Source organism: Tupaia chinensis, unplaced genomic scaffold (assembly GCF_000334495.1).
Source record: "Tupaia chinensis unplaced genomic scaffold, TupChi_1.0 Scaffold146687_1, whole genome shotgun sequence".
NCBI lineage: Eukaryota > Metazoa > Chordata > Mammalia > Scandentia > Tupaiidae > Tupaia > Tupaia belangeri.
The window spans coordinates 2,332,357-2,346,821 of record NW_006206544.1 but is presented as its reverse complement, the minus strand read 5'-3'; the positions used below and the strand labels follow the sequence as shown (position 1 = coordinate 2,346,821).

Below are 14,465 nucleotides of genomic sequence, written 5' to 3'. Positions count from 1 at the left end.
AGGAATGAAGGAAAGCCTCTTTTATCACTTGGGTTCTCATATTTACCAGTTGCATCCTTTAGATTCCCACCCACATATATGTGTAATAAAGATCAATTTCACTTTTAGTGAAAATTTAGCTGTTTTCAAAAATGCAAACTTCACAGTGTATTATTGTGTAGTTCATCCTATCATGTGCAATTTACTGATATTTAGGAGAAGAAAAATTTTATGTCATAGCATTAGTAGAGAAAACGACCAGAGCTTCATGAGGAAAGGTTTTCATATAAATAGCATTGGATCACTTATAAAACTGATGTGCTGTGTTTTCATGATTCGATTTCTGGAGAAGTACACTAAATGGAGAACTTTTCATAAATGTATATTAGTATTTACATAGCATAAGTTCTGATAAACAAAGATGAGTTATATAATCTTTCCCCTGGATGACCCACAACGTGATTTTGGTTTTTTTTTTTTTTAATTAATTGCTTTAGCGAATGGAGTTTCTTCTCCCTTATTTCTCTCATTTATTTATTTATTCTACGTTATAGGGTAGCTAAAATGTACATAATAGCTGCTGTGTGGAATGAAAACAACAGCCACATATGCATCCAGAACTTATGCTATTTAATTCTAATCTCTATGTGATCAAATCCTATTTGTCCTTCATCCTAAATTGAAAGTATCTCTACATAAGAAGACTTTTCAGATTTTCCTGACATGGAAATATTTGACATGGATATTTCCTTCTCCTGGAAATCCCACGTTAAGCAAATGATCACTTAAAGCATATGTTTATGTTTGTCAGCCATCTTCTATGTTTGATGTATGTATGTAAATAGAGAATACCTATTAAGGTACTAAAGAATTCTATACTATTTAGTACTATAAACATAAGAGGGATGTTCAAAAATTCATGGAAGAGCTATGTTATAAAACAAATATGCATGGATTTAAAAAATGTTTTGCACCAAAACACTTGTATTTTAATCCCATTTTCCCATGAACTGTTTAAAGTTCCCTCATATAATCCTTAAAAAGTATCACATCAGATCTATCCTAGAGACACAAGAGTGATGTGCTCTTAGGGCAATTCAGAACACTGTCCTGGTAACAGCTGCAGTGGAATTCATGGCTTAGATGTTGTGTTCTGCAGGTGGGAGACATTGTGTGAGACCTGGATTTAATTTCTGTTCCAGTCTAAAAGGCTGATGCAGCGACAGTAATGGAAACAACTTGGAGAGGTTGAGGCAAAAGGATTATGAGCTCAAGGTTGGTCTGAGCAACATGATCAGACCTTGTGATCCAGTTTAAAAGTGAGCAGTTGGTCTGAACAGACAACTCTCAAAGGAAGACATACAAATGGCTGAAAACATGAAAAAAAATTCAACCCATCTTATCATAAGGGAAATGCAAATTAAAACCACAGTGAGGGAACCAGCAGTTAGTGTAATGGCTATGTCGCTGGACTCCCATGTAGTCGACTGCAGTTCGCGTCCCAGACCTGGTGGCTTAAAACTCAGGCCGGTGCGTGTGCATGCATGCCCAAGATCTCGAGAGGAGAATGGAGAAGAAGGGATTGTGGCGTGACTATCCCCCCTGGGGGGATGATTTCTGCTTTCTGTCTCTCTGTCTTTCTGGTGAGCGCATGTGCCCTATGGCAAAAACCTCTCCGAAAAACAAACAAACAAAACAAAACAAAACAAAAATCGCCACAGTGAGGAATCACCAGGTTATGATAAAAAAAAACAAGAGTACCAAAAGAAAAAACCAAAAACCAAAAAACAAAACAAGAGTACCAAATTCTACCAAGGTTACTGACAAAAGGGAACCCTCTTATAATGTAATGGGAATGTGAAGTAGTACAGTCCCTGTGGAAAACAGTATGGAGGTTTCTCAAAAACCTAAAAGTATGACCCAGTAATCCCACTCTTGGTGATTGAACCAAAGGACAAGAAATCACTCAGTTGGAGAGACATTTCTACATCCATGTTTATTGCAGCATTATTTACAATAGTTAAAGCATGAAATCAACAGCTGATGACTGGATTAAGAAAATGTGGTGTAGGAACACAATGGAATACTACTTAGCCATAAAGAACAATATCATGGCATTTGACACAAAGTAAGTAAATCTAGAAGATACAATGCCACATGAAATAAACCAGACTATAAAAGCAAATACTGTAGACCCTTCTTAACATATACAGAATGTTCTCCCTCTGTGGTAGAAAGTGAAATCTCAATAGCATTGAAGTAGAGAGTAGTGCTAAACACCGAAGCTACAGTAGAGGACGCAGGGATGGGGGTTCTGGAAAATATGATTAACAGACAAAATAATGCAAAAAAAAGTGAAATAGGTTATGGAACCCAAAGTACTACAATAGAGTAAAAAAAGGAATTGACTATACAATATACATTTCCATCACCTCAAAAAAACTATTGTAGGGAACCAGCAGTTAGCGTAATGGCTATGTCGCTGGACTCCCACATAGTCGACTGCGGTTCGTGTCCCGGACCCGGTGGCTTAAAACTCACGCCGGGCGCGTGTGCGTGCGTGCCCAAGATCCCGAGAGGAGAATGGAGGAGAAGGGATTGCGGCGTGACCATCCCCCCTGGGGGGTGATTTCTCGCTTTCTGTCTCTATGTCTCTCTCTGTCTGTCTGGCGAGCGCACGTGCCCTACAGTGAAAATCTCTCAAAAAAAAAAAAAAAAACTATTGTAACTCTTATTGAATGTATACAACATAATGCAATGTTCCATGCTGAATAAGATAAATATGTATTTATCCTTCTTTTGAATATTATATACTGCGTGAATGCTTTGATAAAAAATGATATACCCCACAATGATCTACAAAGATTATATGTAAAGCAGAAATCACAATAAAAAATAAATAAAGATCTGAGTGTGGTGGTACATTTCTGTAGTCTGAGCTGCGAGGCTGAGACAAGAGGATGGTAACAAGGCTAGACTCTCTCTTAAAAAAAATGCTGGCAGGTGGCACGGTGGTTAAGGAACTGGACTCACATATGGCTGACTGCCGTTTGAGTCCAAGACCTGGTGGCTTGCTTTCTCTCTCTTTCCTTCTTTATCTCTCTCTCTAGTGAGCACATGTGCCTTATTGCAAAAATTAAATTGATAATAATAATAAATAAAATTAAATAAATAATTCTAAACAAAACAAATGAACAAAGAACCTTATTGTAAAGTTACCACTACTTACCTCATTACTGCAAGATGGAGGGAACTCTGTCTTCTCAAATCTAGCTATTTTACTCAGTCCCTTTAAGTCATTCCAATGTCACCACCTTTAGGGTGGGTAAAGAATAGTATTTATTTATGTATTTATTTATTTATTTTTTAAGAACTACCAGGCCAGTAAGTGGCATGATGGTTATGGCCCTCAATTCCACATGGCTGACTCACATGATTCCAGTCTCAGACCTAGAGGCCTGAGAACACTTCAGCACCTTGTACAAATGTGTCAAAAAACCTAAAAGGAGAATGGAGGGGAAGGGATTGCTGTGTGGCCATCCCCCTGAGGGATGATTTCTCACCTCTCTCTCACTCTCTCCAAGGATTACATATACCCTGTGGCAAAAAAAAAAAAAAAAAAAAAAAAGTGCTGCCAATATGACTATCCTTCCAGGAAATAAAGCAGAGCAAGCAGAGCTTCTTTTTATGGTATTCCTTGGTTTTCTTGATTACTACCTACCTTGAAAGGAATGAAATATCTATATCTACTGGATAGAAAAAGCATTTATAAGTACTTTCAAAAATATTTATTGAATTTATTTCTGTATTTTTAATTTTAAAATTTAAATACTTAATATTTAATTACTTCTAATAGTTGTAATGTGATAATTAATTCTCTAATTCATTTACACAGTTCAGCCTCTAAGTCATAGCTTGTACTCTTTAAATGATTTTCTAAAAGAGACTTTTGAAATGGAGATACTTTTCTTTCACTGCTGCAACCTCAGTGATCTCATTCTCCCTTGTAATGCTCTGCATTATTTTCAGTATCGTTCATTTACTCATTTGGCAAATAAGCCTATTTTGTTTTGGTATTTCAGTCATTGTTGTTTGATATTACCTTTTAAATCTTATTGAATGTATAATATTTATATTACCAATATCTTAGAGCCCTGATAGATTTAGAAACGTCAAGGACTGACCCTACTTTTATTTATTTATTTATTTTAATATGAGCTCTCTTCTCTTTTCATGCCAAATTATTTCTATCTGTGCCTATAATCATGAGGTGTGTGTATATTCTTCCAGTGAGTCTTCCAATTATTAATTCACACCAATTCCATCATATCCTTCTTGTTCAACTCTGTTCCGCCAAAATTTTTCTTTCAAGTCTCCTCTTTTTTTTTTTTACAAATCTCTTTAAGGATAAGAAAGAAAAGAAAAAAAAATAAGAGAAGCGTCCTTCAGATATTCATAGATATTCTTTCTGTGTAGTAAAATGTACAATATTTTTTTGAAATTTTGTAGAGGGTGGTATGTAATGAAATGTTATGTAGATATTTTATTTGAAAATTCTATATACTTGTAAGACAACAGGATATATATGAGTTTGTGATTTCTTATGTTTTGGGGGTTTTGGATACATATGGAATGTTTTAATAAGAATCTGAAAAGTATCTTTCTAACATAAATGGTTAAACCATAGTTGCTTAAAAGTACAGCAAAATTTCTTTTAATAGCACATGAATTAGGGAAAAATAAATGTACCAAATGGAAAAGAGAGTGGATTTGGGATAAAAATGCTTGCCATAAACTCTGAGAAAGATTTAGGAGACACTCCATGATCCACTCACTGCCTACTAGAATGCAGTAAGCCTCAAAACAGTGTGAATCCATAAAACTCTAAGCTTTTCATCTTGACTTAAGAGGACTTTTGAGAAGACAGTCAAGAATACCTTCTCTCTCTCTCTTTTCTTTTTCCTTCTTAACCTAAAATTGGACTCTAGATGAGATGATACAGGACCTTTTCTAAATATGACTTAACTGCTTTTCTTCAGTCTTTAAATTATGCTGTCAATGAAACATTGATGTCACCAGAGATGGAGTCAGTAGAATACCACCTTTACATATTTTAACCTGCCCTCATATGTGAAGGACTAGTTAGGGCTAGTTGGACTCATATGAACTAGTTTGAATATAAGATGATACATATATTTTATTAGTTTATTTAGCTAACTCTGACCACCACTCTCTTCATGCTTCTGGGAGGTCACTCTCCAGTGACTCAGTATATTCATCTATGTAGTGGACATAAAAGTACTCCTACTAGTTTTTAAGAATCTGATACGTATTAAGATCAAAGTGAATATAGAAATTAGCACACCCATCTCTTCATTGAATTCAAAATATGCAAAAAAAAAAAGCCCTATACATTTACCCTTTTTTTTTTTTTTTTTTTTTTTTTTGCCAGAGAGTGCATACATGGAGAGAGGCAGAGATGGGAAGAGGAAAAGTGATGAGAAAGCACCCCATCTCCTGAGAAATGGTCACACTGCAATTCCTTCTCCTCAATTTCTCCTTTTGGAATTTTGGGGATGCATGCACATGTGCCCAGCATGTTTATCAAACTACTGGGTCCTGGATTTGAACCATGCAGTAAGCCATATGTTATCCAGCTGCCTTAATAACTATGCCACTAGCTGGCCCAATCTTTTAAGCCATTGGTATTTAGAAAACCCAGTAATTCTCTGACAGAGACTGCAGAAAGTTTGTAAGCAAGTTCTCAACTATGATTTATTCTCAGATTCATCATCACTATCATCCAACAAATTACTTTGAATAATTGTGTAAATTATGTATTGTTTTAAATTTGCTAGTTTTGAATTGGTTTGAAGCACCTTATGTGAATTGAAATTTCTAATAGATAAATAGCTCTTTGAAGAATATGTTTGGTGTCAATTTATAAATACAAATAAATATTAAAAGTTTTAAAATGTGAATACCATATGTGTGGTTAAAAGCAGAATGGTTCAAAACATTAACAATTCAGTTACTTTTAATGATACTACCATAGCTTCCGAATTAGCAGAATGTAGAAGCTGGGCCAACATGCTTATTAAGAATATTCAACATTAGTTTGAAATACTCTCAAGCCAGTAAGAACCTGTGGTGTAAATGAAGCAAGCAGAGTCAGAATGTGCATAGGAAGGGCTGCTAATGGAATATGGAGAGAAGTGAAGAGGTATAAATAACCAGAGAATTATTGTAAGCTGAAGATGGCTTTTGAATGCTTTGACTGTCTAGTGGAACAGAAAATGGAATTAGTCTCATCATTTTTAATTGTATTCATTTATTATTATTTTTTCATATGACCAGAGAGAGACAGAAGGAAAATGAGAAAGCAACCTATCAGGTCTGGGATTTGAACCTCAGTCATCCATGTGGGAATCCAGCACCTTAAGCACTATGCCACCTGCCAGTCCCAGTGTCCCATCATCTTTTGAGATACCAACCGTCTTTCTTGGGTCCTCCTCTTATGCCAGAGTCTGGGCATAAGGGATGAAAGCTGTGGAACTTAGACATGTGTATGACACTTCCCACCACCATTTCTTTATTCACACTCCTGCCATAGGCCTGTACTCGGTTCTACCCAGTGTTCAGTAGGAATAGCTCACAACTGGGGAAGGATATTAAACTGTGTATTTGCCCACAGTGGTGCTTATAGATGTAGGGAAGCAAGGCTCATTACTTATCTGCTATACCTCAGTTTTGCAGACTTTGCAAATGATGGTGCTGTCATCCAAGATCTAAGGACAGACATCATCAATATTAGAGACATAGTTTAATGTTTAAATACAAATGTCAACTTGCTCAAATCCATTATATATACACACTATTTACGATTCATGTATACTTATATATTTGTGTGTGTTGATTTTACATAATCTAATGAAACAGTGCTGACTTGGTTAAAACAGAGTCTAGCAAAACGAAGACAGTGCAAAATGAGTTTTCAGATTTGCATGTGTATATTTTGTTCTGTTTTATATTTTACTGAGAAAGAAATTAATTCAGTCATTTAAACTCATGGAGTTGAAAACTATTTAAAAAGCATAGGTTACAATTCTAACTGCTGTGGATGCTTACTAAAAGAAGCAAGCATCTGTTCTCAGATGTGTGAAGAATGAAATGTCACTTATTTCATTATTCACTATAATATCTTTTTTGGTGTCTTGTTATGGAGCAAAACTGTCCAGCCACACTGATATCTGAGAAGGGGAATCATGTCTCTGTTTCCCTAGAGAAAGATCGTGAATAAATATGTTTTTAATCATTTTGGTCCCTGAAGTAGCAGTACTGAAGTTTTCATATAATTTTTTACGGTCATTTTGAATCATGAAAGATTAACATTTATTAAGGATTTTATACTTTGCCTTTAATAAAATCTATTGTTACACTCTCTATTAAATATGGAAATAAAAAATTTATCATTAGGAAGAAATCTAAGATGTTTCATTGCTTTTAAAAAAGAACCTAATATACTCCTTTCAGTACAAATGTAATTATTTGGGGATTAAATATATTACATAATTGTTTATCTAAATTAACTTTCACCTTTTACAATGCCTTTAAAAATAAAATGCATTATAACAGAGTAACTTTCAAAGATGAAAGGGGAATTAAATGACTGAAGATAAAAACATGTGTAATTTAAATGTTACTTCTAAGGAAAAATTTATGTAGAACTGTGGTTTACAATAATTGTTGACATATTCCCCTAAGTACTGTGTCTGTGATTTTTCATGGTATCAATCATTTAAAGCAATTTAGGTAATAACATTCTGACATGCATTTCTGCTATTTTATTTACACCATTTGCCTACATCATTGTAATGCAGTACCTTTCTGATTTGGTACAGTAAATGCACTCTGTAATATCTATTATGGCATGGTCAAAGGATAATTTATTGTCAAATAGAAAAATAGGTCAACACTAATGTCACTTGATGATCAACCCCCCCACGAGTTTAATAAAACATCTCACCAGTATGCATTCCAGTGCAGTGGTTGATATTTTATTAGGACTACCTGGCTATAGCGGTGGTGTAATTACTGAGCTGTCAGAGTGATAAGTGGGATTAATGGCAGCCTGATGCACTTTAGTCTGCAGAGCGCTTAGAGAATTGCAAGATGGTATTATTATCAGCGTCTGCCCATTCTGGCATATTCATGGCACCAAAGAAAAAAAGAATGCTACAATTCAGGTTTGCGTTGCCCTGCCTCATTAACATCTGACATTTCCAACAGCTGTTATTTGTGAACTAGCTCAATAATAAAAGGAGAATTATTTGGTAAAGAGGTTTAATAACTACAACTAAAAATCCTTACATTGTCATTGCTGTTAAGTGAATCTGTTTATGTTGAATTTAAGATTTCTTTGGAAGAATAGAAAAATACATTGGACATTAATTTGGTTCATTCATACCTGCTAACATTTAACTTTATTTTTTAATTGCCCTATTATTCAAGTTGGGTGTTAGAAAAAAGAAAAGCATAAAACTTGTGACTTTATTAGGGATAGCCAGAATCTATATAATTTGTCATATAGCATACTTTCTAATATATGTATATGTTATGGGTATATTTCATACATATGTATTTCTATGTAATGATGAAGGTTTTTTTTAAATTGTTTAAATGGCTTTTTTTTTTAGAAATGAGAAAATACTTAAGATATTAAGGCATTTGCTAAATTTTTAGCTATTTTATATTACTACATAATAAGGAATCCTTTCAAACCACTATTAATACAAATATATTTATCTGCACAGTCATAGCACATAAATTTATCACTCATTTCAACATCAAGGACCAAATAGGCTATGCATTATATTCTTTATGCATTGTTTTGAATGTATTGTGCAGATTATACTTTCAAGAAATTATTTTGGAACTCAGTAACAGTGTTTCAGGAGGAAAAACCCTAAGTATGAACAGATAGGATTTTGACTAAATGATAGATGTGAATCTAACAATGGCATTTAGAAAAATGATAGGGGAGAGGTTTAATGACTACATTTCAGAGAGGACAATTGATTATGAAAAGCCTTCAGTACTCATTGTGTAAAATTTAATTTAGAGAGAAGGCTAAGGGCATAAACCAGAGAAAAGAGATCAGATTTCAAAACAAGATATTAATTAGGTACTGAGAAATTGGTTCAGACAATGAAGAGGGCTCTCTTACTCACAAAAGAATGACAAGGAGACTGGTATTGTTTTATTGGAAGAAATGAACCAAGGTCCTCGCACAAGGAAGTGGATAAAAAATGCACTAGCGAGTCACCTTTGTCACTGAGCAATGTAGGTTCATTCTCAATGGAATTCTTGAATAAGTCTGGTCTTCAGGCACAAATGACAGTAGTTTATTTTCTTATGTTGTATATTTCTGGCCTAGTTTTCTCCATTCTCACTCTCACTTTATGCCACACCAGATCACTTTATGCCATACTGGTTCATCTACCATGTTGTATTCTTCCCAGGCATTGCTGTAATACTGTTCTCTAGTGACCCTGCACTCCAAATCCCACCATCATTTGTTCCATTAAATGTCCACTCATTCTTCAAGCTTCCATTTAAGTATTATTCCTCCAAGCCAGCATTTTCTCTCCCTGTGATACTTTATCCTTTATATTTCTATAGCATGCAATATTTCACCTCAGTTTGAGTAATCTACCTTAAGGACTGGAGTGCCTTTTATGTGTCTGTACTTCTTTCAAACTGCAAGTTCCATGTGAGCAGGACCTTGGGGAACCTCGTCTTCTTGTCCAACACTTGTTTTGTTTTTCCCCAAAGACAGAGTCTCACCTTGTCATTGTTCCTCAGTCTCAGCCCCCTAGCTGGGACTACAAGTACTACCATCAGGCCTGCCTCTTTTTTATAGATGGGGTTTCTGTGTTGCACAGGTCAGCCTCAAGCTCTTCATCTTCCTGCCCCAGCCTCCTCATATTGCTGGGATTACAGGTGGAGGTTCCAGCCTTTAGGTTGGATCAGGAATCAAGCACAGTGTCTTCGCAGTATAGGCCACCTCAACTGGGCCTTGTCCCTCACTTTTATGTTCTCATATCCCAAGGTCTGCCATGGAGCAGAGGCTTATTAAATATGTGTTAAGTGAGTGAATAAATGAGTACATTTATAAGTCCATGTAACAATAAAATGTTATTCTAGTAATGATTTCATTTGTTCTGAAGCAGTAAGTATAGAGTCTTGGTTCTCAAAATATGGTCCTAATCATATATATTTATAATCACCACAGAGGTCTTATTTTTTCTTAATGCAGATCTCTAGGCCAACAACTCAGACAAACAAAATGCTCCTCTATGAAATATGTGGCATTTATCAACATTTCCAGGGGATTCTTAGGCACTTTTAAGTTTCAACCTAATTCTGGTCAGTTCCTCAGAAAGCAGATTCTGAGGGATATTAGTATGCAGGAAGTTTTTTTGAAGGTCAACATCTGTAGGAGAGTGAAGGAAGCAGGATCTGCAGACAGTCACAAGAAAGGATTCAGTGGATCCCTGCAGACTAGTTCCCCAAATAGGTGTAAGAAAATAGGCCCCTAACCCCCCTTATTGGCCTGTAATTGGATGCTGGCTGGAAAGGGAGCATGACCTTATTTGAGCCCATTCTCTTTAGCTAAGGACAGAGCATCTGGGGGGAACATATTCTTTGGTTCTGAAAGAGTAGATCTGGTCTATGCTTTGAAGCATTTACTACAGAACTCAGTTGCCTTGTGAGTGGTAGGTTGAAAGACATTAGAAAATTGGAAGAAAAGGGGGAAGGACAGAGGGGGAGAGAAGGGAAAGGAGAGAGGGAAGAAAGGAGGAAGAAAAGATATTTTAAGTAGTAAAATAAGAGGCTTTATCTTTGTGTTTGTATATAGTTGTGGTCTACAAGACTTGCAAACCTTACTATGAGGGATTGCATGCTTTTCAGTATAGTCAGGGATTAAAACAAGATTAAGAGAGTAAGTAAGTGAGTGGTGTATCTTAAATAGCTATTATCCTCTTGTAATCTGGAAGGAATTCTGAGAGAAGGGGCATTTATTAGCCAGAATAGTGCTATTTTATGCAATTTATGAGTTATGCAAAAAGTGAAACAGATACAATGTATTTACTTTATTACTTTTAAAAAAAGTTTTATACCCCCAAATAGTATGTTATTTATGTTTAACTAGACACTAAAATATATGGATTATCTCAGTTGCATTTCAGTTTTCTTAATGCTGTTATTTTATTCCCTAGATGCCTGAAATGTGCAGATGCCCCCTGTCAGAAGAGTTGTCCAACGAATCTAGATATTAAATCATTCATCACAAGTATCGCAAACAAGGTAAATTCATATTTTGCTCTGCAAGTGAAATTAATACCAGAATTTGACCTTGATCTCCAATTTTTATTGTTATCTGTGGTTAAAGCATAAAAATTGTCTAGTTGGGCCAGAAGGTGGGATGGAGGTTAAGGTGACTGGAACTCAAATGGCCTGCTTAGTGGTTTGAGTCCCAGACCTGGTGGCTTGAAAACCATGCTGAGCATGTGTGCGTGCATACATGCCCAAAATCCAGAGAAAAGAATGGAGGAGAAGAGTTTGCAGTGTGGCCATCCCTATTGGGAGGTGATTTCTCACTTTCTCTAGCTCTCTTTCTCTCTGTCTCAGGCAAGCACATATCTCATACAGCAAACTTAGGGGGAAAAAAAACTTAAAAAGCTTATTTTAGTGAAATTGGTTAAAATATTAAAAATATGATTTCCAAAGGCATTTGAAAATGTGGTACATTTTAATAATGAATAATTAAGCTCTTCTAAACTATGATATGATTATTGTGAATATGGATCTTTGTTTTCTTTCTTGAAAAATTTGTTTTGAAATAAATTATTTTTTATACAGATCAGTCAATAAATAAACTGACTGAAGCTCAAGCTTACTATTTATAGGTAGGAACTGTCATTGATTATCAAAATACATTTCAAATTTGTGAAATATCTTTGTCTTAAATTATGCTTTGGCATTAAGTCTGGTGCACTGTTACATACATCAAAGGAATACACTTTTTTTCTTTCAAAGAAATTGAATTATTTAAGACTTGAAGTAATTTATAGAAACTAATAGCGTTGTAACTTAAAAAACAAAAATGCCGGAAGATAGAAAAAGAGGCAGTTCTAGGCATGAGTAGAACAAAAGAAATTTTGATGTTTAACTTTTTAAGAAAATCAATGTAAGGCTAAGCTAAGTTTTCATTCACTAAGTAAATGGTTGCTTAATTGAATAATTAATAGTATCTATTGTTTTCATGAAAAGAGCACTGGAAGCTCTTGGCCAACCAAGCGTCTTGTCTTTTAACAAATGAGCAAAAGTAGAATGTCTCCCATGAGAATACAATCCTTTATTTTATTTTATTTTTTTGAGAAGGTTTAACACCAATATTATTATTATTATATTTTTTGAGAGGTTTTTCCGGTAGGGCGTGTGCGCTCACCAGAAGGACAGAGACAGAGAGCAAGAAATAATCCCCCAGAGGAGATGGGATGGCCACACTGCAATCTCTTCTCCTCCATTCTTCTCTCAGGATCTTGGGCATGCACACACATGTGCCCGGAGTGAGTTTAAGCCACCGGGTCCAGGACTCAAACTGCTGTCAACTACATGGGAGTCCAATGATATAGCCATTACACTAACTGCTGGTCCCAACATCAATATTCTGAAAAGCCTCAAAGATTCATTAAACCCTCCCTCAATAACCAGATGTCTTCTGGGATATCAAAATCATTTCTCTTTTTAAAATTTTTTAAGAGATATTTTTGATATGGGATGCATTCAGTCGCCAGAGATCCAAAGAGTGATAGAGAGACAGAAAGTGATAAATCATCTTCTGGGGGTATGGCCATGCCACAATCCCTTCTCCTTCATTCTCACCTTGGGTTTTTGGGCAGGCATGTACATGCACCTGGAGTGAGTTTCAAGTTGCTGGGTCTGGGACTTGAACTGTGGTCAACCATGTGGGAGTCCAGTGATGTAACCATCACACCATCTGCTGGTCCCCAAAATAATTTATTGATGTGTCAATTTTCTTTTTAGAAGTTTTGCCATAGGGCATGTGCGCTTACCAGAGAGAGAGAGAGAGAGACACAGACAGTGAGAGGGAAAGTGAGAAATCACTCCCCCAGAGGATGTGACCATGCCACAATTCCTTCTCCTCCATCCTCCTGGGATCTTGGGCACATATGCATACATGCCTGGTGTGATTTTTCAAGCCACTGAGTCTAGGACTTGAACCGCGGTCGGCCATGTGGGAGTCCAGTTATATAACTACTGTGCCATCTGCTGCATCCAATATGTTGTTTGTTTTGTTTTGTTTTGTTTTTGTTTTTAAATACTTCAGGAGGAAAAGTGATAGACAATTTATTGCATTAGGATTTCAAAAAAATTAAAAGTTATTACTTAGATGTAAGGTCATGGTGTTGATCCGTATTGTCAGATTTATTAAAATTTAAAGTTTGGGTTTAAAATTTTAGATTTAGGGATCAGCAGTTGACATAATGGCTATGTCGCTTAACTCCCATGTAGTCAACTGCAGTTTGAGTCCTGGACTCAGTGGCTTGAACTCACGTCTGGCATGCTTGTGTGCGTGACCAAGATCCCAAGAGGAGAATGGAGGAGAAGAGACTGCGGCGTGGTCATCCCCCATGGGGGGTGATTTCTCACTTTCTGTCTCTCTCTCTCTCTCTGTCTTTCTGGCAAGCACACGCGACCTATAGCAAAAAACCTCTCCAAAAAAAAATTAGATTGATCACTTAGTGTGATCCCAGAGAAAATTATTTATGTCTTTACTATCATTTAAGATTGCACTTGTCTTATAAAGTTGCTGCATACACTAAATAATACTTGTATATTCTGATGTCTAACATTGTGTAATTACTTTACACAATAATCATTTTGTTGATGTGGAATCTTAGAAGTGATTGCTATTTTTGTTGCTGATGTTCTTTGTTGAACAGTTAATATCTGCCACACATATTGCTGGACAGTGGATGAGACAGGGTCCCTGTTATGACTCTGCCTTTTAGTTCATAATCTGTAAGTGAAGACAATTATATTAAAAACAAACGCTATTCATCATCTAGTGCAGTTAGTGTGGCCAGCCCTGCAGTTTGGGGAGAGTATCTACCACGTGAGAAAGCAAGGATGTGGGCATGTACATGGCGAGTTTGTGGCGGTGGGGGAGGAGGGAGGATGTAATAAACTCGGAATGATTAAAATAGACCACAGATTACATAGAAATAGGTGGGAAAGGGCCAAACACTTAGACTGGGGATAAGTTGTGAAAATATTGAGTATCATTCTCAATAATTGGGACTTAATCGATAGGTAGGAACAAATAATCAATGTTTTATATTTGTTTTGTAGTTAAGATGAATTCTGGGAAAGAATCTTACTTATTAATGTCATAG

At 35.8% G+C, this 14,465-nt stretch overlaps 1 protein-coding gene across 1 annotated transcript in view; it reads left to right on the top strand.

The window, feature by feature from the left end:
* DPYD (dihydropyrimidine dehydrogenase) overlaps window positions 1-14,465 on the top strand; it is a 994,283-nt gene that overhangs the window by 231,952 nt on the left and 747,866 nt on the right. Inside the window, exon 4 of the mRNA XM_006169013.2 lies at window positions 11,262-11,349. Within this exon, the coding sequence (XP_006169075.1) occupies window positions 11,262-11,349 (88 nt within the window). The remainder of the gene's footprint in view (window positions 1-11,261; window positions 11,350-14,465) is intronic.